Source organism: Cygnus atratus, chromosome 6 (genome assembly GCF_013377495.2).
Source record: "Cygnus atratus isolate AKBS03 ecotype Queensland, Australia chromosome 6, CAtr_DNAZoo_HiC_assembly, whole genome shotgun sequence".
NCBI lineage: Eukaryota > Metazoa > Chordata > Aves > Anseriformes > Anatidae > Cygnus > Cygnus atratus.
This window is the reverse complement of record NC_066367.1, coordinates 20,658,204-20,684,136: the sequence shown is the minus strand read 5'-3', so window position 1 is coordinate 20,684,136 and position 25,933 is coordinate 20,658,204. Positions and strand designations below refer to the sequence as shown.

At 35.9% G+C, this 25,933-nt stretch overlaps 1 protein-coding gene across 28 annotated transcripts in view; it reads left to right on the top strand.

Annotated features, from left to right (window-relative positions):
* B3GALT1 (beta-1,3-galactosyltransferase 1) overlaps window positions 1-25,933 on the top strand; it is a 199,990-nt gene that overhangs the window by 61,491 nt on the left and 112,566 nt on the right. For 26 of the 28 annotated variants that reach the window (XR_007708478.1, XR_004781814.2, XR_004781807.2 and 23 more), the window contains exon 2: window positions 24,988-25,125. Coding sequence is in view for 1 of the 28 variants with exons in the window: in XM_035566734.2 (XP_035422627.1) it covers window positions 25,051-25,125 (75 nt within the window). In the remaining 27 variants the exon portion in view is untranslated. Of the gene's footprint in view, window positions 1-13,707; window positions 14,729-24,987; window positions 25,126-25,933 lie in introns of those variants that run through there. The other 2 variants (XM_050711561.1, XM_035566734.2) reach the window with 1 other exon arrangement.

Sequence of the window (25,933 nt, the reverse complement as noted above, 5' to 3'; positions counted from 1 at the left end):
TAGGCAGTACAAGTACTCTGTTAACAGATACTCAGTATTTCAGGTCAGGATTTCTAGTAAACTGCAGATGATGGAGTTCTTTCTTATAATCTGGCTTTCTATAAACTTTTCAAGTGCACACACACACACAGCATCAAAAGGAGTACAGAAATCTGAAGGGATGGTGGAGAAGAACAGCAAACCAAGAAAAAGAAGAATACAGTCAGGCATGGGTAAAAGAGCATAAAAGTAATCACTTGGGGAACAGTACCAAAGTAAATCCATAATACATCTTGTTGTCAGTTAATCTCTGTTGTAAATTACATGGGTAAATCATAGAAAGTAATGCCACTACTAAAAGATAAAAGAACAAATAGAGCACATTAAAAATACAACCGTGGCAGCCATTGAGAAAAAGATATTAACAACATTTGTCAATGTATTTTTTTAACTAATGACTTACTACTTTCTGCAAGCATTTATGTTTTAAACCCACCTGATGACTGCTTCATCTATTTCTGTTAAACCAGAGCCTACCTCAAAAAAAGCTTTATAAATATTCAGTACATTTAAAAATACTAGAGTAAGTAAATTATATTTTAGAAGTAAATAACATAAATCTATTTTGTATATGTTTTCTCAGCATTGTTGAAGAAAGAAATAAATGTAGTTACAGCAATTCAAATATTTTGTCTCCCAAGAAAATATATGTTAAATTCAAAATATATACATATATATAGTCCCAGCTGAATAAAGCTACTACCTTAAGCAATGGAATACTTAGATACTATGAAACAACCTTATTAAATTTTGTATCTTTTCCAGCACTTATGCTTTAACTATGGTTCTTTCATATGAGATTTAATGCAGGTGTTTTAATGTAATTATGAGTAGCTGATTTCATACATATAGCATATATCCAATCTGATTTTCCAAAGTGCTGAGTTTTTGTCATTCCCTTTGGTACCATTTATCTTTTGTATCTTACCATAAACCTAATATGGTGAGGTTTCTTTTCATGGTAAAGTATTCTAACAAGTATAAATACAACAGTGAAGCCGTTCTGCCATTTCAGTACTTCAAATAAGCATCAAAAGTGTACACAGCCCTCACACAATTTATAACTTGTCCCCAAATTACCCAAACATCATAAAAGGAAACTGCCAAGTAATAAATTTAAAACTATATATTTTTGTATACAATTCAGAAGCCTTAATTTTTTGTAGATATTATTGATTGAAATGAAAACGTTCTTGTTCTGATTTTTGTTTCCTGGAAAAAAACAGGAGGAAAAACAACTTCTAACAGCTGATAACCTGACTGCCATCTCTTCTACAGTGTAATTCCAAAAATATTTCTGAAGTATGTTTTGCAAAGATACTTGCATAGTTTGAATGCTAGAGAATACACGGGAATACTAAAGAAATTGCCCTTGTCTCAGTAAGGATGTTTTCTGTCCTCTCTGCGTAGGCTATGACTCTGTGAATGCTGGTCTAGCTAAGCTTTGTGTTAAGTAATGCCTTAATTACATAATTATTACTGGCTTCTCAACAGAGCTGGGTAAAGCTTTTCCCAAAATGTTTTTTTGTTTTTGCTTTTGCTTCTGGAAGAAATGATACGCTCATCATCATTATCAGAATCTGACAAAAAATGAACATTTGCAACTTATTGTTTATGAAAGCAAACTGATGCTTCTTGAATTTTAAATTAGGATTTACCTTCTTCAGCTAAGAATATGTCCTTGTCTAGTTTGACATTTAAAAAGATCAAACAAAATACTATTTTTTTAACATTTTTGTTTGTTTGTTTGTTTGTTTTGAATACAATTTGTAAATAAAATAAGTAATAAGGAAGGTCAGAATCCTTTTGACTTTATTAATAGAAAATGCTTTGATTAAACCCAACTGATTTTGGCAGGTATGAGGATTCATTTCATTAAGAATTTCAGAATGCTTTTCCATTTTGGACCTGAAAAAATGAAAGAGGAGAATTTCTAATGAAACAGAAAATCTGGTTCCTCTTTACCTAAAATTTAGCTGAGCATTAAATGCAGTTAAGTTCAAGCTAGAATTAATTACTGGGTTTATAAGTTAAATATAATGCATTTGTATTGATACTTCAGACAAGAAGTTAACTCAATACATATGAAACCCACTGTTTCTGCAATTTGGGGGGAATCAGTAGGAGGACTGAACAAAGAAAGATAGTACAGTCAGTCTTCACATGACAGAACAAAAGGAAATTCGTATCTCTACCAGAATACTGTGTGCAACATAAATCACAAGAGAGAGAATAAATATGAAAGACCAAAGAAAAGAGGGGCAGCACACAGAGATGCATGTACAACTGAAGAAATGAGAAAGAACAGAGAGCCAAGTATCACACCAGCATAGTGGCAGAAATCAAATTATGCAGAGTCTGTAGGAATATTCAAAACACTGAAATGTACCAATAGGTTAGACTTCTTCACTACAGAAGCAAAACCTCAGAATTTGCTTATACTGTTTTAAGAAGTTTCAAGCATTCTATAGCACATATTCCGTAGCCATTTGTAGAACACAGGAATTGCTGTATTTTCTAAACTTAAAAATCTCCCTTAAAAACACCAATGTGTTAATTTTCTCTCTAGTGAATTTCCTGTTCCTTAAGAGGCACTAATCTGATAGCACTGTGCTGTTTATACACTGAATGTACCCTCACACTCTACCAGCAGGCCTAAAACCTCAAGCTGGAGGAATCAGTTCTAATCTAATGCAAATGAGGGCAGTTTGGTTTGCCTGAATACTGAAGTCCTTGTTGAATCTGTGAGACTGACAACATGGTTGCCATCTGTCCAGCTAGGAATGTGGTGAAGATATGCAATACAGTCCAAAAAAATTATTAGCTGCTAGCTGTTCTTCTTTTCTGAATGCATTCAGAGTCTAATTATTATGAGATGAAATGCTCTGTAGTTCAGGCAGCACAGTTATCTTTAAGAGCTACAATACTGCCTGCATTTCATTTCATATATCAGAATGTATAAGAGGAAATCATTTCAGGTGACGCTCCCAAAATGTTCAGTATCAGACATGTTCTGCTGCAAACAAAAGCAGCAAGAGGTTGACCACAGATGGTAATGACATCAAGCCAACAGTGCATGTGATACTCCTGCCCCAAACACACAGTGAGGCATAATCCCTACTTGGGGATGTTGTTACCTTACAGAAAAGTAACGAAAATTCCCAGCTTTCTTCAATGCATTGGACTTCAACACTTATTGTCACAGCAATGAATATGTCAGCTCTCACCATGTGTTGGATGCAGGCATTTGATCATGGGGTACAGGAATATCTGTGCATCTGCCCGGTCAAGTGAGGAAGGGCTAGCTAGCATCATTAGGAGTGTGCCTTTTATCAGGGCTATGCTTGGAGGAGTATCTGGCTGCACAGTTACCATGGCCTCTTTCAGCCTGGAAGCTGATGTGGCTGACGGATAAAACTACTAGCTCACTCGGCCATATGGGATCCAAGAGCAGGAGTCAAGCTGTGCTACAAATGCATGGTATTCATAACTTGCTGCAGAAGGTGTGACATGGGAATGAAAGGGGAGAGTCTCATGCTCAGTCTGTGAGGTTTCATATATGTCTCAAGAAAAGAGCAATACCAGCTATTTTCCTATACTTGATTATCTTTATTCTCTCTCTCCTTTTTCCCCCCTTCAACCTTTTTATTTTATTTCCCTAGGATTTGTCCACTTCTCTGCTATCGAACTTGCCTACAAGTTATGAAAACAATAGGGGTGGTGAGTCAAAAGGAAAGGATGTAATTAACATCTAGTCATTCTCCTCACTGTCCAATAAAAATAGAGTGCAACACAGTTGGAACTCAAAACAATAAAAAGTCTCTTAGCTAAAATGTTAGTATTTAGATTTAGTTACTTTAGAGACGGTGGTTGGAGTTTTTTTTGTAACAGAAAAACATGCTGAGATGCAAGAGATCTTGGAAAAGATAATGCTCTGCCAAGGCCTGTGAAAATAGATTCAGTACATTATAGAAAATTATGTTTTGTTCCCAGAAATAGCTGATTTTCCTTGCTAGGTTTAAAAGATAATGCTTTTAACTTTCACCAGCAGGAAGACATTTAAGAGATTTTTTTTGCCAATTTTTCACTTTGGCAGTGGCTCAAGTTGATATTCTTATATACCTGCAGCCCTTAAAGTAGTAGGGTGAATTAAAATAAAATTTGGTTGAGACAACTAAAGGTCTTACATACTTTTAAGATAATGTAACAACGTAGCAGAGGAGCAAACAGGTAAGGGGAGCCCATAAAAAGAGAACCCCACATATACTGCTACAAATATGCCTGAAGAGTAAATTACAGTACAGGAAATGCAACCAAGTTATTGTTGATCAGCACAATTTCATCTTGAGAAGATAGTATTGAATTCATAAGAAAGTAAATCAAAACAAAACATAGACAACAAAAATCTATTTGCCCATCAAAAGCATGACAAAAGACAACTTACCTAGCATGACTAAACAGAATTACCTTGCCATGAATATGTTCTGAACAAAAGACAATGACTATTCCTGATATTGCAGGTAAACAGACAAAAGCAAAAACTATGTGAAAAAGCACATTAGGTATCTAAATCAAATACTTAGGACTGAAAAGTAAAGAAGTAAGTGCCTAGCTAACAGGATAACAGGATTACAGTGACCCGTTCGTAACCTTTACCATTCTAATGTGATTCATTATAAAGCTAGGCTTCACAGCTACTTCCAGTTTGATTGCTAGTTGCAGGATTTTGTTTATCTGAGAACAGAGAGTAAAAAAAAAAAAAAATTGACTGCCAAGGACACCCTGAATTTCACCTGAAAGTTGATTAAACCCTGAGCATGAGATGGGGAATATAAATATTGTTTATTCATGTTCCATGGAAGTTAAGCTACCACATATGCTGGGGGGGAAGTGGGGGATGAGGGGGGAGTGTCGTTCTTTTCTATGCTATATTATTAGTTTTGTGATCTTGCAGACTCCTCTAATAGCTTCCTTATCAGTACTAACTGCATACTGTGCTGTATGCTCCCAAGAGAAAATACTGAGATAAGGCTTTGGAAGGGTATTAAACTGTGCTTCCACAGGAATCAGGAAGGCCACAGCGAGATGACTTAGTTACCTGAAATGACTACTGCAGACTCAAATTCCTGCCCAGTTTCATGGCAACCTCTCAGTAGAAAATCTCATTTCACAGTTTGCCCTTATTTCCTATAGGAACAGCAAATATTATGGCCCTTCTTAAGTCTTGTACTTGACTCATATTAGCAAAACCCTAGTGTTTAGGCAACCCTATCATCCAAATGATAGAACGATAGGGTTGTCTAAACAAATCTAATCGTTTGTCCAAATCAGACACCCGAATTGGAAATCCGACCATTTGATGGTGCATCTGTCATATGCTCTTCTTATTGTGATTTGTCAAATGTCTTTTCCCGAAGAGTTTTCCATACTATCTTGTAGAGCAAGATACATGGAATTTAAGTTGTAATTGTGATACACGGATGAAATTCAAGTTTGTAATGTGTTTTCATTGTGTAGCTGTGTATCAGGGCCATACCTCTGTGCCTGCCCAGCACACAGTCATCAAATTGCTGCATTCCCAGGTGGTCTCTGTAGAGATGAGCTCAGCTAGAGACAAGTGGATTGACTGAACTACTGGCTGCCTTCACACACACACAAAAAAAAAAAAAATATATATATATATATATATATATATTTGACTAATTGTTCCAGGAGGTCTCCAGGTGGGAATTTAAGACAGTCCTGGAGACTCCCAGAAGCAGCCTCTGCTGTGCATAGACACTTACCTCTCTGGATAGAGAAGCTGCCAGTCATAAGGTGTCCCCAAAACAATTTTGGCAGAAGAACGACCTAAACTTACATAGATAATTTTAAACATTCAGAAGAAACTCTTCCTGCAGATGCAGGAATGCTAATATAAGACAGTCGTTTGTGTGTAACTAAGATGTTAGGAGATGTTTTAGACACAGGTTAAGCTGACTGATAGAACCACATCATGAGTAGGCTGGAATGATCACATAGGAGCCTATTCAAAAAATTCTAATAAATTAGGGGGATTTTGTTAACAAATACACTGTGATTGTCTATGCAATGCTAATATATGTACTGATATGGACAACTCTTAGCCAGCTTTGCTGTTTTTCGGAGACTGATTCCTCAAACTACTCCTTCAGCACACAATGATGTTTTGCTCCACAGCTGTTTCTAATGGTGGGATTCACTGTCAAGTGACAAAGCTGAAGGTGTTCCAATTCAGAATTTATAATATTTGTGAAGTATAATTTTTGTACTATTTACATGGGAAAAAGAGGTGAGGTTTTTCTTTTATTTTACAAGGAAACTCAAAATAGATTTTGTGAGACAAGGAACAGATTAAAAAAGAATGGCTATCAAATTAATTGCCAAGTTTGAGATAGGAGATGAAGTGAATTACTGGAAATATTTTTCTAGCAGTGTTGGTGTGCAGTCTTCAAGTTCACATTTGATTTTCACTTTCATTAAGCGTTAAAGGAAATTTCTTATTCCTCTAGCATTAACAAGGAATTGATTTCAGTACTGTCCAGCAGCAAAGGAGATAAGAGATCAGGTATTCCTCCCATTCCTAGCTAGATAACTACATGATATCTATCATTTTGAGTATTATTTTGATTAACAGAGTTTAGATAGCTTGTTAGCATCCCTGAGAATCAACACCTAAAACCCAAGCTTTTTTAGTACTTGCCTATATCAGAATTATTATGTAAATCACTTAGGCATCAAGCTTGAAAATATTTCAGAAGTCCCTCATATTTTTAATGTTAGAAGTTACCACAGGAATCAGCTACAGATATTCCATAGAGGAAAAAATAGCCTTTGGCAGGATGACTTACAGACCAAACTGAAGATATTCCGGGAATTGAAAATAAAATTGAATTTTAGAAACTGAAGATCTACAGTTTGTATTGTTTGTGCATGTATTAATGGCATTGAATCATGAGTTCGCTAGAACTTTATGATGATTTGTTTGATATATGATAGATTGAAAAATACTGAAAGACCATATGAAAAAAACAAAACTGAAAGACCATAAATAAAATGACTTTCTTTAACAACTTAGCATGAATGGTCAGTGCAAGATCTTAAATAATATGACTGTCCTTCACAGCTTAATGGTATTGGATAATTTATGCTTCAGTGAGTTTCAGGCAGCAGGACAACAACTTTCTTATGAAAACACAGGGACAAAGCAGCAACTCTTTATGTATTCTCCTGTTCTCTTCAAGGCTTTGGAGAAGTAGTTTGATTTTATTAGTTGCAATGGATCAACTCATGTTTTGGTTACCTTATCACTACAGACTGCTGATGTGGCCAGTAAATCCCAGCACTTAGCGCTTCACGATCTCTCTCCATGTGGACACCACAGATTTGTACTCTTTAAAAGAAAGGAACATCTAGCTGTTAGAATAAAGCAGGCTGCCAGCACAACCATTCTCTGTCTGCTTGGCATAAAACGGTAGTATCGTAAGTGGAAATGACATGGTGGGCCATGACACACGGAGGATTCAGGGAACAAAGACAAATGCAGGGCAGAGGGTACAACATATGGTATTGAAATAGACACTGTGTCCTAAGTATCACAAGCTAATGCTGTGAAACTTTTTCACTGGATTTCTTCCTCAGGTTCAGAAACATTATTCAGACTTAGAGACAGAATAAAAAGAGAAGAAATGCAATTATACAGGAGGTAAGATATAGTTCAGGGTCTCTGCAAGAATATCCTTGTTTTGGTTCTTGTTCTCCAAAGAAAACCACACAACCTCTGTGCCAGTATGTGAAGACGACACCCTATGGTTAATTGACACAAGTGAAATGTCATAAAGGGCTCTTTCCTTTGCAAAACCTCCCCTTGCTAGAGAAACAAGATGACTGGGTCCCTTTTTTGATCTATGTTTCTCTAAGCCATTATGTTTATATTGTTTTAGGATTCTGAATTACTTGAAGGTGTTCTCTAAATATTAATTTCCTTTTACTAACATGATAAGATATATTTTGAAACAATATGATCAAAGATAAGGGATGTCTTAAGCTGAAATACCTTTGAAGATCATACATAGAATTCTGGGAGATAAAACCTACACAGAAATTATTGAGTCAGATTAAGGTGCAGAATTTGAGATGGCTCTAATCATTTCTGGTAGGACGTTAACAAATATAAGGGCAGGGATGAGTAAGAGTTCAGGGATCTACATTCTGCATAGCTTCTGGAATCAATTCCAGTGGAGTAAAGCCAAATTTTTAAGCAGCAGCTACTTCAGAATTCAAATGCCTTTTTTATTTTATTTTTTTCCACTTGGACATGAGTAACTTGATAGAACTTGATCTTGAGCCTGATGTTTAGGTACACTGATTACTCCCTCACTTCATCTTGGGAAAATCATTTACACTCTGTTAAGGAATCTGAAGTCTAGTTCTAATGTCTTTTTTGTATTTCACAGGTTTTTGCTTGCATTTGTCATGTTAAAACATTTCATGTTATAAATATTTAAAGGATCATTTAGAGGTGATACAGCTACGGTAGATAATGACTGTTGAGATTAGACTGACTAAATTGTTAAGTGCATGCTAAGAGAAGCACCAGGATGCCTCTTATTTCAGGTGAACTGCTGGCAACCTAAGGCAGACACAGAATCATAGACATCTATTTTAGGCATACTCCAATGCAGTTCATCATGCAAGGAAAGTTTTATATGCATGCAAGAAATCCTTTTGACATTGTTTCACCTGTATTTTGTCGTCATCTTAATTTTCACAGGAATTTCCTAAAAGATCTTCAACTCTAAACAGGAGTTCCTGTCTTGTATTATGGAGTTTCTTAGATGGCAACAGACATTACTACTATGTACAGATATACTTAAGCTGACGAAATTTCAATTATTAAGATACAACAATTTCAAAACCGTTAAGGAATTAGGTGTTATCAGATAAAATATTAAGATTGACTTACCATTTTTAAAATTTTAACATGCATCATTTTGGCTGCTTGTTTTTTGTCCTCTAAATGCTACATGTTTCAATGGAATTCATTTCACATCATGTACTGGAAAACTAATTACGCCTTTGCACTTAATGTCTTGAAACATTTAGATTTCATTGAGGCTTAGGAGGCAGGAAAACCACTTTTTCCTGCCACAGAGGAGAAATAGTTTGGGGAAACAGTTGGAACTGACAACAGGCAGCAAAGGATCAAAAGCTGGAACTGAGAATCTGAGACCTAATGATTAGTACCTTTTTGAAGGCATCTTCTGCCTGGGCTTTGTGGCTAAAGATAGGGCCTGGTGTCCTTTCCAGCCAACCCCTTACAATGATGCATGCCATTCTTGTGCAGGTTACACATGATTGTTGTCATCATCCACCTTGCTGCCCTGCACTGCAGAAAGGACTTTGCTGCTAGTTTACAATTTTCTAAAAATTTCATATAAACTTAAGCATTATCATTAAACGTCTTTGACGGTTACAAAGTGTACACTTTAAATAAGATAGAAATATTCAGTCTGCTTATGAAAGATTCTTGTAGAATCTTAAAACTAGAATTTGAACAGATTTTTTTAAGTACAGATTTGGAACTCAGTTCCAAATTCCCAGGCAACAAATTTGCCTTATTGTAGCAATTACAAAGTTACAAAAAGCAACTAATACTTTACAAAAAGTGTGGACAAAAGCAATTAATGCTTTACTCTAAATTACTTCATGTTGGAGAATAGAAACCACCTTTACTGTATCACGTGATATCATTTGAAAAAGACCTGTACACTCTGCCAACAAATAAGAAACAGTTTTATGTCTAAACAGGAACATCATGAAAAGTACAAAAGTAACCCTACTGCTGCTTTACTGTCCAAAGTCCTGTCTAGCTTTCTCTAGCAGCAACACATCATGCACTACTACCCAAGTGTTGCCTCTCCAGATTATTCCAGGGAGGTATTTGCAGTGTTAAAGGAAGAATGCTTTAGGTGACAGGAGAAACACAAATCATTTAAAGTTCCCCATGCACAAGTGAAGGGAAAGAAACTGGAGAAGGGCTAGGAGAACTGGGAGTTGGTGCAACATTTTGTTTCTCAGTAGACACTGTTAAATCTTCCAGCTTGCAATGGAAGTCTAAAGAGCAATGCGTACCAGAAACAAGATTGCTAGGGACAGTGGATTTGTTTCACTGAGCAAGCTGCAGCCTTCTTTAGTTGTAATTGCAGTCACAGAACTGTTCTGGTTTCCCTTTCTAAGATTTGTTTTGGTCATTCCACAGCACTCTGTTGTAAAATCTCTGGTTGTTTGGCAGTGCACTGGTACCAGGATTTGATAACTCATTTTAAAACTCTGGCTTATTTGGCTGCATACTAGTGGCAGGATTTGATAACTCATTTCAAAGTAGCATGAAATAGTACCATCTGGACATTAGCATTTCCAAGACAAGCCCAGGAAAGGCCACAGGTCGCCAATGTGTTCCACTTTTGGCAAATCTTCATGGACTGTTTTTCTGAGATTGAGTTTGTACTTTTATTTCCTCCTGTGGAAGTCTACTTATTTTTCATTGATTTCCATTAAAGTAAGAAGAGCAGTGATCCAGAAACAGTTCATGAATTGCATTATCCAGTTTAATTAGAGTGAATAGAAAGTTTTTCCACAGACAGGAGAGTCAGCATTCAGTCTAAAATGCAGCTTTGGACAGTAATGGCTGAGGCTAGCAATGAACTTAAGTCACAGCCAGTGCCAATTACTCCTTCCACTCATTATGCATCACATGAAGAATGATGCTACATCACGTTTCCATTGCTTTACAATTTAGTAGTATATAGTAAATATGTCTGTTTAAATTCTCAATTCTAAACCATGTCAGAATCAGCCCCAAAATGATTTTGTTTGTTCAACTTGTTTATGGTTTTGTACTGGTTTAAAAACCGATGGGCAGCTAAGCAACACCAATGCTGCTCTCTCACTCCTCCTCAGAAGGACAGGGGGAGAAAATACAATGAAAAAAGAAAAGTTCATGGGTTGAGATAAGGAGGAGTTTAATGAAAGGAAGAAAAAAAAAAGCCACAGAGAAGCAAAAGGAGGAAAAATGATTTTCTACTTCCCATCAGCAGGTGATGTTTAGTTACTTCTTGTGAAGCAGGGCCTCAAGTCATGCGGCAGCTGCTTGGGAAGACAAATGTTTTCATAATGAAAGTCCTTCTTTCTCCTACTTCCCCCTAGCTTTTATGGCTGAGCGTGCCACCCTAGGTATGGATTATCCCTTTGGTCAGCTCTGGTCAGCTGCCCTGGCTGTGTCCCTTCCCTGCCTCTTGCCCACCCCAGCCTGCTGGCCTTGGGGAGCTTGGAGAAACTCTTGGTGCTGTGCCAGCGCTGCTCAGCAGCAAACAAAATGTTGGGGGGATGTCAGCACTGTTCTAGCTACAAGTGCAGAGCACAGCACTACATGGGCTGCTGTGGGGAAAGTTAGCTCCCAGCCAGACCCAGCACAATTTTACATCAAATTCTTGTCTTGATTTTTAAAATTCATCTTAAAAGTTATTTATTATCAAGTCAATTAAATGTTTGCAGTAACAGCTGATAAGCTTTATACATGGTTGTTATCTCACTGCTGCAATAGTGTTATGGACAGGATGGGATTTCTTGAAGTTCACTGGTAAACTTGCACTTGGGAGAACATCAGGATTTGCACTGGCTGAGAGCTGTGCCAGGGAGGTTAAGGGAAAAAGTGCTTCAAAATGCTGAAGTTGTGGATGAATGTAACCTGAAATGTTTCTTTGAACATGCATTACTACAGTACTATAGAGCTGACTACTACTTTACCAGGGAATATACGTTAATCCCTATATGATAATGTCATGGTAGCATCTGAGGCACAACAAATTACCATTCAGATTTTCAAATTTGGGGTTGTTTTCTTTTGCAAGTTTGACTATTGAGGACGTTTGCATAACTGTATCCATGCACAGCACCAGTTAGCCCAGGCAAAAGTAGGCAGTAGTTTAGTCAAGGCCACACAGAGCTCAGTGTGAACTGACCACCTGTGTTAGAGGTTCCCACATAGCTCCTGCATCCCACATAAAGTTCTTTTCTGCAGCAGATGTATAATCAGTGTTTGAGCTGGCAAACACAAAGCTACTCCAGCTGCAATCACAGTACACAGGAGGACAGGAGAGATCATGGGCAGGATAAAAATGGAGTAACTGGTGAGTAGAATGTCTTACATTATTCTGATCATTAAGCAGTAAGCAGGTAATTTTAAAATAATATTGGCACAGCTTAAAAGCCTAGACTCAAATTCAACACAGTGATCTCCTTTGTTCCACAAATTTTACCAGTAAAGTTAGCGATAGCAGAGGAATAACATCCCTCTTCTCTGCAAAGAGAGAATCCATGGCTGGAAGGTACAAACCTCTCCATAGCTGGCAACACTTCTTCCCATTGAAATGCAATGCTGGTGCCTCTATCCTGTTCCAGAACAATATACTGCAGGCAAAACTAGTTGACACTGATCTGATCCGCTGCCTCCAGCATGTGTGGTTCAGGATCAGGAGAGGAGATGCTCAACAAATACATGATGTGCTAGCACCAGGGCCAAGGAGCATGAAACTGGGTGGGAGGTGGAAGACTGAGTCTGTACTAAATGTTTGAGACCTAGCAGTCATGTGAAATCAGATCAAAGTAAGATGAAGTAGAATGGATGGATTAAAAGGAAAACAAATAGAGGGGTAGTTTTCTTAATGCCCAGTCTGTACAGAAAAAAAATAATCATATGATCATAAGACATTTTTTATGTCACACTGGAAGACTACTCTTAGCTCTTCAAGAATTCATGGCAACTCCAACTCCTCACAATTTCTTTGTCAACAAAAAAATAATCTTTTTATCTTTGAAATGGAGTTGCTTACATGCATAATACAGAGTATGTATTCATGTAGGTTTTTTGCTGGTGAGAATTTTTTCAATTACCTTGATAACATTTTCTTAATTTGGAAATAAAGCTAGCTTTAAATCTATTCAAAAAGAAAAACACAGATGATTTACATGATTGCTCTCCCTATGAATCATACAATATACACTGAGAATCTGCTGTGGGGGAAAACTATTCTGTCTTTTCCTTTGTGCACTATCATGTATCTGTTTCTACAGCAATAATTTAAAACTCCTAAATGTTGCTAATGAAATCTTCTATTATTACAGTTCTGGGAAAGAGATATTTAAATATAAAGTTTCTGAAATGTATGGCCTTGGGAAATGCTAAAAACATGGCACTGAAATCTTTGAATTTGGGGAAGCAATGTTAAGAAAAAATACTACTTATGTATTCTCCATATGGGAATTTTTTGTTACTAAATGCTCCCAAGACACAGTTCTTATATGTTTCTTGAGCACAAATCTCCAAAATTAGCCAGTCTTTGCCATCAGAAATATTCTTGTCTTTGTTATTCAGTATACATTTCTACTACTTCTAACACTGTATTAACCCCTAAATTCTGGACATCTAAAGGCAGTGTAAAAAAACAGGTCTGTAAACAGAACAGGTGCCAGATCTACCCATCTGTAGCTTCTAATAAGTTTATGGACTTCTTACTCATTGTAATAGTTCTGCTCTTTTTTTTCAAGTATTCATTTAAAGCATGGCTGCACAAAGAGCGCAATGATATCTATTTACAGTCTACCACAGGGCTAATGGCAGACCATGAGTTTACTGTCAATGTTTTCTTGTGGAGTTCTGTATAATCCTTGCAGGAGTAGACAGCCTCCAGGATATTCCAAGAAACACTTTTAAGTTTAAGAGCAATATTTGATCTTAGATTTAGTTGTAACATATTTTTTCTTTATATGAGTGTGTACACAGTATATTTTTTTATATGAATTATGACCAGATTGTCCAAAAGGGAAAGGCACATCCAGCTTCTCAGAGGTAATTTCTGAAGCAAGTTTTCAATAAGATTTCACAGCTTGAGGAGATATTATTCTAGACTGTGTCAAGCTAGACTTTTCTTGGGGATTTTAATAACTGAATATGATTTCAATCATACATTCATGTGGTCATATTTTTATCCTAAGCAACAGAACATTTACTGAGTACAGTAAACAGGGCTTTTTGAAGGAGCAAACACAAGTCAGTTTGCAAAAGTTTGATCAGGAGCAAAAGGCAAGGTAAAAGAATAAAATATATTTCAGTATATTTTAAATATACTGAATATTCTGTCACATCAGGAGCCAAAAATAATATCAGAGTAGGGTGAATCTCAACATACATTTATCTGGATGACTCTTTAGTGAGAAGTATTCCGTTGCCAAGGTGCACTATATATATTGGCTGAAATAGTGCCTGTAGTGATCTGAACTGTGCTTCACCTTTAGATGCGTGAAATTTGTCTTTCAAGGAAAATAAAATAATAGTAGATCTGACTGTTTCATTCTGGACAGAATATTCAATGATGTCTTCTCCTTACTGGACTGGACTGCTCAATGAGCTGTCTAATGCTTCAGGGAAATATCAGCTGATAAAACAGCTTCTGAATGGGAAAATGCCTGACCGAATTTCAACAACCTCTTTTCATTATCAGTGAGAAACCCATAGTATCTCGTTCAACAATAATGGACACTGGGCCTAGAGGAAGAGTAAAGATGGGAAAGAATTACCTCATCTGAATCTAGTCAAGGACAGAGATTGAAGGTGTGATTTTTTTTTTTTTAATTAATTCTACAGTACATATTCCATATGGCAAGTATAGTGAAAAACAAAGGAAAAATAAGATTAGTTTGTGCAAGTTCTTCTAAGTATGGAAAAAAAAAAAAAAAAAAAAGATAAATGCTGTTTTACCTAATTGTTAAAGGCACTGTTAAAAGGTAATGATTAACCAATACAGTGTGGTGAGAATAATATGAAGTAGGTTAATCATCTGAAGCTCATGCAAGCCATGTTAGCCTCTAGATAGTCTTTTCCCTAAGGTATAAACAGAATTTGAATTTCAAAACAGAGCTTAACATAGTTCTTTCTTTTCTGTTAAATAAGGATTTGGACCATAAAGAAATCAAATCTACCTTTTCTAAATTCCTGTGTAATCATCCACTAAAAAAAAAAAATTAAAAAATGGTATTTATAGACAAACTACCACCTGAACTTTTCTAAAGTCAGTTTAAGTACGCAATATAGGCAAAGGCTATATAATCCAATGCCAACTGCATAATACCTCGAGGCTGGATCAATGTAACTAAATTTTGTTGCAATCAAAGATGTCTTGTGAATAAATTTCTTTCTTTTTTTTTTTCTTTTTCCTTTTATGCCTTTGTCTAGGAGAACAGGACCCCAATTTATGAAATAGGAGTGGAGCTGATTATTCAGTGAAATAGCATATTATCTTCCAAGGCTGGCTGTAGGTCAGACAAATGAACATAGCTAAAATTATATTACAGTTATTCAGACAATTGTATCAGTCATTCATTAAAGCATGTAAATAAACTCTCACTTTTTAAAAGAGATTCTTTAATGAGGGAAACACCCTTTGATATGTTTCTCTAACCAAGGATAACTAAGGCAGAGCAGGAAAAGAGAAATTTCTGAATCTGACTAAAGATACAAATGATTAAGACCTCATAATGTATGGCAGTAAAGCACCGTCATTTATGCTGCCATGGACCCCACATGGTGCTTTGTCATCTCTTGGGAACAGGACACTAAAGAGGGTGTCCTGTGTTCAGCCTTTTAAGGCTGAACACTAAATGACCTAGGTCTCCCATTTCTACTTTTATGTAATAGTGTGCATGAAATTTATGAACATTGTCTAAAGATTCCCAAATGATTTTTGTTCAAATTCTGTTGCCACAAGAACTTTTGGTTACATTGAACTTTATGCATAACTCTTGCAAGCCTTTCCATGCATGTTAACCAAAAAAGCCTGAACAATCTTTTGCAAAACACTTAAAGGTGTTCTAGACAGGTTCTATGATTGTATTTGCTGGAATTTTTTGGTGCCTAGAAATTACAGGTAAACATAATAATCGTGCTTGCAATAGTCTATATTCCTCTGTTAGACATTCATAGCTATTTGTTCCAGCCAAATGTGATGGCAACTGAGACTGTCCTGAGAGACTAATTTGAATCCAGATCTTTTCCTGCCTATCTACAGAATTCTTTTGGTTTCTAAAAGAGAACTGACAGACACTGAACTCCTGTCAATCTGAGCTAGTAGCCTAAAATTGGGTAATATGATTGCTCACCTTTAGCTCCAGAGCTATGGCAAAAGTCCCACTAAGTTACGAGACCCTTGGTCCAACATACAAAACAATGTGAAAATTTTCAAAAGTAATTTGAAATTCTCATGCACACAGATAGCCTCTGCTAAATGAGAAAGCTTTTATGCTATGCCATGTTAACTGTATATGCTCCCCATTCCATGGGGATATAAATATGTACTACATCAGTGAAGTCAATGTAGCTAATTTATACCATCTGGGCATGTGACACACACACCAAAAAAATACTCAAAATGATTCCCCAGTGTAATAATATTCATATAGATGAAAAGCCAACCAATGAGGAAAAAATAAAAAATAATAATAAATAATAATAATAACACTCATGATTATGTGTGAAGAAAAGCACCATTTGTCTTCAAAAATTTTTTTTATCACTTCCGGATTTTAAAATATCCATACCTTATTTTTTCTTCTCACAATTGTTAGCAAACTGTATTACTTTACAACTGAAGAGCTGAAGTTTAGTGACAACTAATAAACTACACAAATGTAATTTATCTTAGGCAGCTATCTGGTAAATTCATAATAATGAGAAGAGTGTCTCTTCTTTAAGTGACCTTAAAAAGACCGAGCTTTTATATTATATTTGTAGGATGGGTAAACGTTCTGTCTACTTCCCCTCCTGAGAACTTTTTTATTTTTAAAAACCTCATTTTTGCATTGCTGAGAATACTACATCCTTCATTTAGAAATGAAAAAGAGCCTGTTTATCCAAAGAAGATGGATTATTTTAGTTGTTTGTAAATCCAAGTAGGTTAAATCTGCATCATTTTCAAGACTTCAAAAATTACTGTTTTAGTAAATTTTATAGTAATAAATAAAGGTGCTGAATCCACATGAATGATTAGGCTGCTTAAGCCAAAATATTTGTCTTACAACTTCAATTCCTCCAAATGAAAATCAACAAAAATGAAAAATGAAAATCGACTAAATTGAATTAAAAGTCCTGCTGATGCTACTATTGAAACAAAATTGTTAAATATATATATATGCTTGCCTATTAGAATTTAATTCATGATAAATGTAAACCTCCCCATTTAGAGCTAAATTGCTCTAAATGTTACGTTACACTATCTTAAATATGTCTTGATTTTATACTTGTGTTTTGGCGAAAAAAATAAAAGTTGGTAGGCAAGTTCAGAATTTTTTCTAGGTAGATTCACCAAATACTATTTTTCTAAGAAGTGTTCATATTGACCAAACTAGAATCTTAGAAAAAAATATGAAACCCTTTTTCTATTGAGCTTTACTTCTAGTTTTAAAGGAAATTAATCTATAAGGCACTCAGGAGTTCAACGCTGGTGAGTCAACCACATATTTATGACACACGTAACCTTGGAATTCACAGTCTTCTCTATATTAGATTAATATTTGTCTCATTTTCTAGAACGATGCCAGGCTTGGACCGATGTTGCTACATTGTTGATTAACCATGCTTTTTTGTTGTAGCTGGCTTATTCCCTATATTATCTTTAGAAATCAAAAGCAATTATATTTATAAAGCTTATTTAAGACACACGCCTCCACAGCTGATTGTTTTCACAGCTATAATTTAGAAGAGATTAATTCTTTTCCTTTTATAAAAGAAAATATAACTGTCAAACATCCTCAAGAGCCCAGGCTGATTCTGTGCTTCCTTCAAATTGTACTTAAACAGTGGATGGTGGAAAATGAAGCAAGCTAGTTTGGATTTTATGAATAACCCCCAAAAGCCCAGATTCTCAGCACACAAATGAAAATGAATTGCTTATATAATACTTCTAAAAGTAATATGGGAAGCTTGTATTTCTTTCTAGAAACTGAGTGACCTCAGAACTGACAAATATCTTCTAAGAATGACACATTAAGCTAGATTCACCTTTATGTAATGTCATTGAAAATCTTTATAAAGATCACATTGCAAGATGCAAATTTTTGAGTTTTCTGGCTGTTAACCAGAAAATACGCATGACTTATTTTCTATTTCTTGTTTAAGTACTTAAAAACATTGCAACACGCTCCTTACAACAGTTGAGAATCACAGAGTCTGGAATGCATTAATTACCATCACACAAAGGAAACAAGTCTCATGGTGTCCATTTTATAGATGAGGGAGAAGCCCAGAAGCCATGTGAGGAACCTGAGTTTCTTTGAGACCTACTCAGTGGGTTAACTCACTGCCTAATGCAGCTAACTCTGTCTGTGTCACTTCAAGAGAGCCAACTCATTTTGAAATACACATACCTACTTATTCAGTGCTACTAGGTGACAAGTAAACATTATGTTTCTGCTTACTATTTTCACTGGTACTGGTTATTTTCCAAATAAAGTGGAACTTTTTTAATTAACTGTGAAGTGACCTGAATGTGTGTTTTTTAAAATAGTTCTACTAAAAAAAAAATATATATATTGATTAGATTAATCTCACAAGTCAATTGTGATCACAAGAGTTTCTGAAGACAACAGACTCTTAATTAAATTGAGTGGATATGACCTTAGTTTGAAATTGACTTCCTTGCAACCTTTTAGCCTTCCAGAACAGAACAGGGTTTGGTGGTCTCTGAAGTGAGCCTGAAGGCTTGGTTTGAGATCTTAGCTCCTCTTCCCATTGGATCTATTTGCTCTTTCCTATCTTGCGCCATTATAAAACAATTCTCATCTCACCGCAATAAAGATCAGGAGCTTTTTATACAAGTTTTACTGCCAGATAGGTAAGTGTTTCTGTCAGGAGGGCTGGATGCAGGAGAAGAGTAGAAGGGAGAGCTTGTAAGACTATTCACGTACTGTGGTTTTGATTCTAACAAACCACAGAGAAGGTCTTCTGTGCCCTTCTCCTCGTAAACGTGGACAACAAACAACTTTCATGATACTGATTAATTTGCTTTTGAACTTCCTCCTGTGAGTAGGACAGCCAGGCAGAGAGAAGTAACAGAGTACTGCTCTTTCCTTCCTTCACACTCTCCAGCCTCTCTCAGTGCATGCTGTTTGTTCTTCTCTTGCAACGTTTACAGAGCCATTCCTCTGTTCTCTCTTTCTGTGGAACACACTTCAAAATGTGAATTCCCTAGTGTAACAACGGAGAGGGGAGACTTTGGATAAGCAGAAAAGAGTCAGATAGAGAAACAGCTTGAAAATAAGTTTAGGACATAACGTGGAGTTTGGGAGATGCACTATTATGTGGGAGATATCAGGACCAAAGGGACCAGGCAAAGAGGAAGATTAAGGTTCAAATTACCACTGCAAAGATCATCCAATTCAAAAAATATATACCACGATGGCAGCACACAGGTAATGCATGCTTAGTAAACTTCGTACAAGCTACTGACCCATTTTAAATACTTGTTTATATATAACCCAATTAGCCCTCAGCAGCAGAAATTTCTGAAATTTGTAACTTGAAGGCTCACAGATGTGTGAATATTTGAGCTATTTATTATTATATCCAAACATGTTCGTTCTACTTTAATCACAAAATAACTGGCTTTCAAATTGTTTTCAAATATATCTTCAGAAAGCACAGTAAGGGGGGAAAACAGATACCAAATTAGATCATATTAATTGAATGCAGAATTTAAATAAAAAGAATCTCATATAGAACAGTATGTGAGGGTAGTCATAACTATACAGAAAAAAAGAAAACACACACACACAATTATTTAAGGCATAGAAGTGAACTATTTGGAATTCCTACCAGCAAGAAACTAAATAAGTAATAGATAGTGATATTTCTCAAATACATGGTAATAACTATTGCAAGATGATAAAAAGGTATTTCAAAATAAAAAGGAATTAAGAATTTCTAGAAAAGATATGAAGCAAAATACTGAGCCAAAAATTAAGAAATACACCCCTCCCTCCATCCCCCCGTAATTTAACAGCACTTTATAATCTATTTAAGAAGAGGCAGAAATATCAAAAAATACAGAGATAGGTTTGCAACTAACAGTTGATCCGCTGTACATATGAACAATATTCAGCACAAAAGAAAATTTAGCCTGTTGCTCTACACAGCAAAAAAAGCATAGATCAATTAAGCCTACTCCACACGAATCAGTGAGAGAAGGTCATACTTTACTGACACACAGGAGTACTGTGAAGATGCTACTGCCAAGACTGATGAAGGGAATGCAATGGATTTATGATCCCCTGATTTGACAATGCCCTGCGCTCAGAAATTAATGTCTATAGGACAGTGTTAGGACATTGGGGGTGAATGAGCTGCTAGTTAAAAATGTGCTACAAAGAGGTGGAAAAAAATGCTTGTTTTTTTCAAGTTGCTTTGCAAGGAGTGATGCAGGTCTAAATCTAGCTTCCAGAAGACCCAGATTATTTGGTTTAGAACAAGGATACTGATGTTTTCCTTTTAAATTGTAACTGAATTTCAGGGTGTTCATATTATCTAGATAAACCAGTAGATGACAATCAAGTTAAGTCTATACAAATGTAAACTCCTATAAAGGATATAGCACACATATACCTTGCATAGTAATGCTATTGAGAAACGAGAAAAAGACATCAAAGGGAAAAATCACTGAGCAGTGCCCTTCTGTGTATGGCTAAGTGTAAGATCTCGTACTAGCCAAACTATGAAACACAGTGCGAACATGGAGTTGTTTCTGATATTTAAGACACCTAATAGGCATCTTTTGGGCAATTATTTATCACAAGAAAATAGTATTTCTTTGTCCCATTGCAAAACCAGAGATCTTTATCAGGTCTTTGGACAACTTCAGTTGTAAATTAATTGGTGTACACCTACACTCAGCAGCTTTTGGCATGCCTGCCTGGCAGATACAGCAGTGAAAAATTATTTTTCATAAATTCTATTTGTGTCTCTTACAGAATAAAATTTTTCCCATACAAATAGTAAGGTATCCGATACAACTCAGAAGAGCAGACCTAGTATAGAATTTTAAGAGCTTTTGGTTCCATAAGGAAGGCATCATCTTTCATCTTTTACAAAATACAGCAAGTTTTCAGAGCAATTGCTGAAGAGCTCTATTGGATCCACCTTAGAAATTCTCTTAGGATTTCCCTGTAACTGTAATTTGTGTTATCTCTGAAGTATTTAAGTTACTTCATGTATATCATATGTATGTCATAAATGTCATATGTCATATGTCATAAATGTCATAAATGTCATAAATGACATAAATGTCATGTATGTCATAAATACTAAATGAAGTATTTAAGTTAAAAAAAATGATTTTTCCTAGATCAGATTTAAGACAATGTAAAACAGTAATCACAATTATGAAAAATATTGCCACAGCCAAAGTCAAAGTGGGACAGAAAATCAGAAATTACAAGTGCATGAGAAGAGCTTGGAAGTAGGATATAGGATAACAAAAAGTTGAATTAAATGCACATATTCACAGCGATAGAACAGTACCAAGAGATTCTTAGAATCAATTACAATTTTCATTTGCTTTTCTGAACTTTTATTTCCCCTTGATCTTCATGGAAGGGGAATTTTTTTTTACCTTTGTGAAAACTGTTTTCTTAGGTGGGGGCCCTTCTGCCTCTTCTGGTTCATTTTTTAAAGAGATACCTCTACTTGGAGCTTTTGGCCCCACTATGGTTACTGCACCCAGAGTGACCCTCCCCAGTGAACTCAAGAATCCAGCCCCTAACATGCTTTACTCTGTACTTCACAGCATGCTTTGTGTCAGTACCCCAAATCCTGTGTGTCTCTGAAAAGTGAGATAGCCAGATGGTAAAGAAATTGATCTGATTTGGTTAGTGAGACGGTGTTGCAGGAGCTAAAGGAACTGGAGCAGATGGAGGGACACCCCTAATTGAATACTGTTGAGTGATGGAAAAGGTGTAGTTCAGGTATGGGCAAGCACTCCAGCATTATCATTTTAACCAAGCAATTTTTATGTAAAGGTTTAAAAACAGGACCAAGTTACCATGGAAACTGATTGAAGCAGACTTACTGTAAATTCTTTTCTAGACAAGGATAACAGGACTGACAGGTGGGCTGTAAAAGGAAAATGAGTGCAATATAAAGTTAGGCATGATGGTCTGTTTTCTCTTCCTAAAGGTATCTTTTATAGCTCTGCTTTATCTCTACTATTTTCTACAGTGATATATTGACTGTATCTTAAAAGATGCTCACACCCAAATGAGCCTTTTATTTTGTCATAATCCTATTTGCAAGGGGATGTACGCACGCTGGAGAAAAAAACTGAAGGGCAGGTCACTCCAGTTATTTTCCCAAATTATTACGTCTTGCCAGAATCGTCAGGGAGGCAGAGCCATCACTCAGGAAATGCATTTGCATAAAGTGCCCTTTGCTGCCAGTGTTTTTATTTTGCTCCTGAAATATGCTCTAGGTACATTCATACCACAGCATAGTGCTCTCATCATGCAACTATGAGAGGAGGTAACAAGTGATTAATGTGTTGATGATGAAGAAATATCAATTTTCCCTTTCTCAAAAATTTTGGAAGTATACTTATTTGCTGCAATTCAATTCAAAGTCAAGCTTTAAAATTTAAAATTTAGCTCATTAAATACTTTTCTTAGTCCTATGGATGATGGTAAGAATAACATAGATTAGAGTACACAGCCCCCAGAATCTGGTGCCAGAGTTTTAAGAAGGGAAATTGGCAGAGAATGAACAACAGCAAAGCATATACCCTTTCCGCTTGGAATAGTTAGCTGTCAGCACTGGAAAACTGTTCAACATATGAATATGCAATATCTTTTTAAATCTGTGCCGGATATTTCTACCTGCTGTGCTTAATTTAAGAATCTTGTTTTATCATTAGAGAAAAATTGCTCTCTCTTCCAATATAATTTTCTACCAAAAAGAAGGAAGGAGAAGGGTCAAATTCATACTAAACTCATCCTGATACTTTTCGAGCCTAAAGTTTCTGCTTCTTGGTTCCAGTTCCCACCTGGAAGTATATTTGCACATGCCCCCTGACTTGAACTATAAAGCAATTTTCCTCGAGAGTTTTAAGAGGTTTGCTGTCACAAGTAATCATAGTTGGTCCCAGTGCTCTAGAGTCACAATAGATAGCCACCTTCTCCAGCATGTTTAATGTTTACCTTAAAGCTAGCTAAAAGTAATGGCAAGAGGTGGCTTTATTGTCAAAAGGAAATGTTCTGCTCACCTTCAGTATCTGTCTTCCTCAGTGCTGTGGGGGTGGGGACATGACAGATGATTCCTGCAAACTAATCACAGAAAACATGGTATTTGGTATATTGCATGCATTTCCAGGCAAATAATGAACAATTTTTATTTAATATCTTCCCTGTGGAAAGCTGGACACCTTAATAAAATGTGTTGTGCTCTAAGAAAATGCATATTACATGTTAAAGTTAAGATGCGATTAATCACAGAACTCTGAAATAAATGATGCACAGGCTAACCATTACCTATCCTAAGTGAGTTCTGATGATGGTGTTTATTGCATGTAAAGCTTTTTGGCAATAAGACAAAGGGAATCATGGGGCCAAATTTTGCTCTTTTCAACCTATGTAAGTTAATCTTTGATGCAGAGTTGTGTCCACTTCATTTATACCTGTGTGTCTCCAAGCCTCAGAAGGCTGCAAGGCCAGGCTTAGTGCAGGCAGGCTTATGCAGAGGCTTGTGCAGTCTTTCAGATGGAATGCTTAATACATAAAGGGTACAACCATTTTTGTCACTTAAAGGAAGTTATGTTAAGTACTTCTATGTTTTTTGTCTTTGTACTTGGATAAATCCTACCTGAAAAGGGCCAACAAATACTGTTGTGCTTTTCAAGAAAATAAATTCACCATAAATATAGAAATTATTTCAAAGATATGCTCCTCATTTTAGAAAATATGTCCTAAATTTAATTCAGAAGATGTTCTAAGTTTAATTCATGATGTTGCAGTTTAATTCAATTAAAATTCTGTAGCACCACTGTATGTTTCCACATTTCACTTTTTATTAAACATCCCAGGAGAGTTAATTATTTTTCGTACTTCTATGACAAAAATGTCATTTCAAATAATTGTGATCAAATTCCCCACACAGGTGTTTGTAACTATCTTGGATTTAATTAAGGAAGTCAGAGAATTAGAAATGAGAATAACAAAGCTCATAAAATAGGACAATACAATCTGAATTTACAAATGGAATGATTGTCCAAAAGCAAAGGTGGGAATTAGAGGTACAAAAAAATGGAAGTATTGTTAGGAATTGGGGAAAAGCCAGGAAATAAGTTCTAGAGGAGAAAATAATAATAATAATAATAATAATAATAATAATAATAATAATAATGGAAACAAACTAACAAAGGATAGTTCTTGCAAGCCTGAGCAGAATTATGTGAAAATTACTGAACCCTGCAGAGACGCCTTGGATAAGGCATCTTGTTGTAAACTTCCAGACTAGCCCTGAAAGTAAACAGACAAATGCTCTGAAGGTGTTGCTTGGACTTACAGAGAACAAATTGCCAGACATTTACAATATATCTATGCATTCTTGTTGCCACATTTTTTCAGAAAAAGAAATTATATGAACAGATTCTGTGCATAGATTTAAGTTATTATCAATATAAAGAATACAGTAGTATTCATATGTAAAAACTTGTCATTACATCAGAACTTGACGCAAGTTTCTCATTGCTTTGTCTTTGTTTTCATGGAAGACAGATGAGTAATAAAATCAAGTCTTTCATTTACCCATAGGTAACTCACGGATGTTTGTCAATGCAGGTTTATCAACATACAGTCTGCACGGGTTTAATACATGACAAGGAGACAAGCAATCTGTGGAGAATGGCAGTGGATGTGATGCAGATCAGCAAGAAAGAGAAATTAAGGATGAAAAGACAGCAGTTTCTGAAGAATCAGGTAAGGAACACAGGTGATTCCCTACGAAGTGTAAGTTGTACAAAGAACCATTTGAAATAGATTTGCCTATTTTGTCCTTTCTAGTATTTTTGAGAATAACTACTGTATGTGTCTATGGATATATGTATAAACATACACATATCCTTCTTACTCCCTCCCAGACAATAAATTTTCTTTTTGAACAAAATTGCCATGACCCTCAGTGCAAATACTTGCCATCCTGGTATTTGATTTTTTTATTTATTTATTTGTTAAATATAGTCCATGTACTATAATCCATTTTATTTTGTTTAAATAAAACGTTACTATTTGATACAGAAAACCAAATGAGTAATATTTGTACAAAGAAGTAAAAGAGAGTTGTGCTATGTGTTCCTATTCTTTCTCAACCAGTCAGTTCCAAGTTCTAAAACCTTAAATTATGCTACCCTAATACTGAGCTCTTTGGGCATTACACACACTGCAGAAAAGCGAGTGTGTTATAACCTGCCTCTGCTTTCTGACACTGGTGACACATAAAGAGTTCATTTAGAGCTGGCACACACTTTTAGTTCCTAAGCCTGAATAAAGGAGAGTAAAAAATATATTTACACAGAAGCAAAGCTGGACAAACAGTGAGCAACAATTCATCCTTTCCTCCTCTGCTCCCTTACTTTAGCAAAAAGTTGTTTTACCACTTGTAGTGACACGGTGGTAGAAGTAAATGTGACAGAGAAAGTACCTTCTCTACAGCCTGAAACAAGCTGGGGATCTAAGGTAACTGCAGGCTGCACGAGGCCTTTCCATTGTTCGTGACAGAAACACTCTC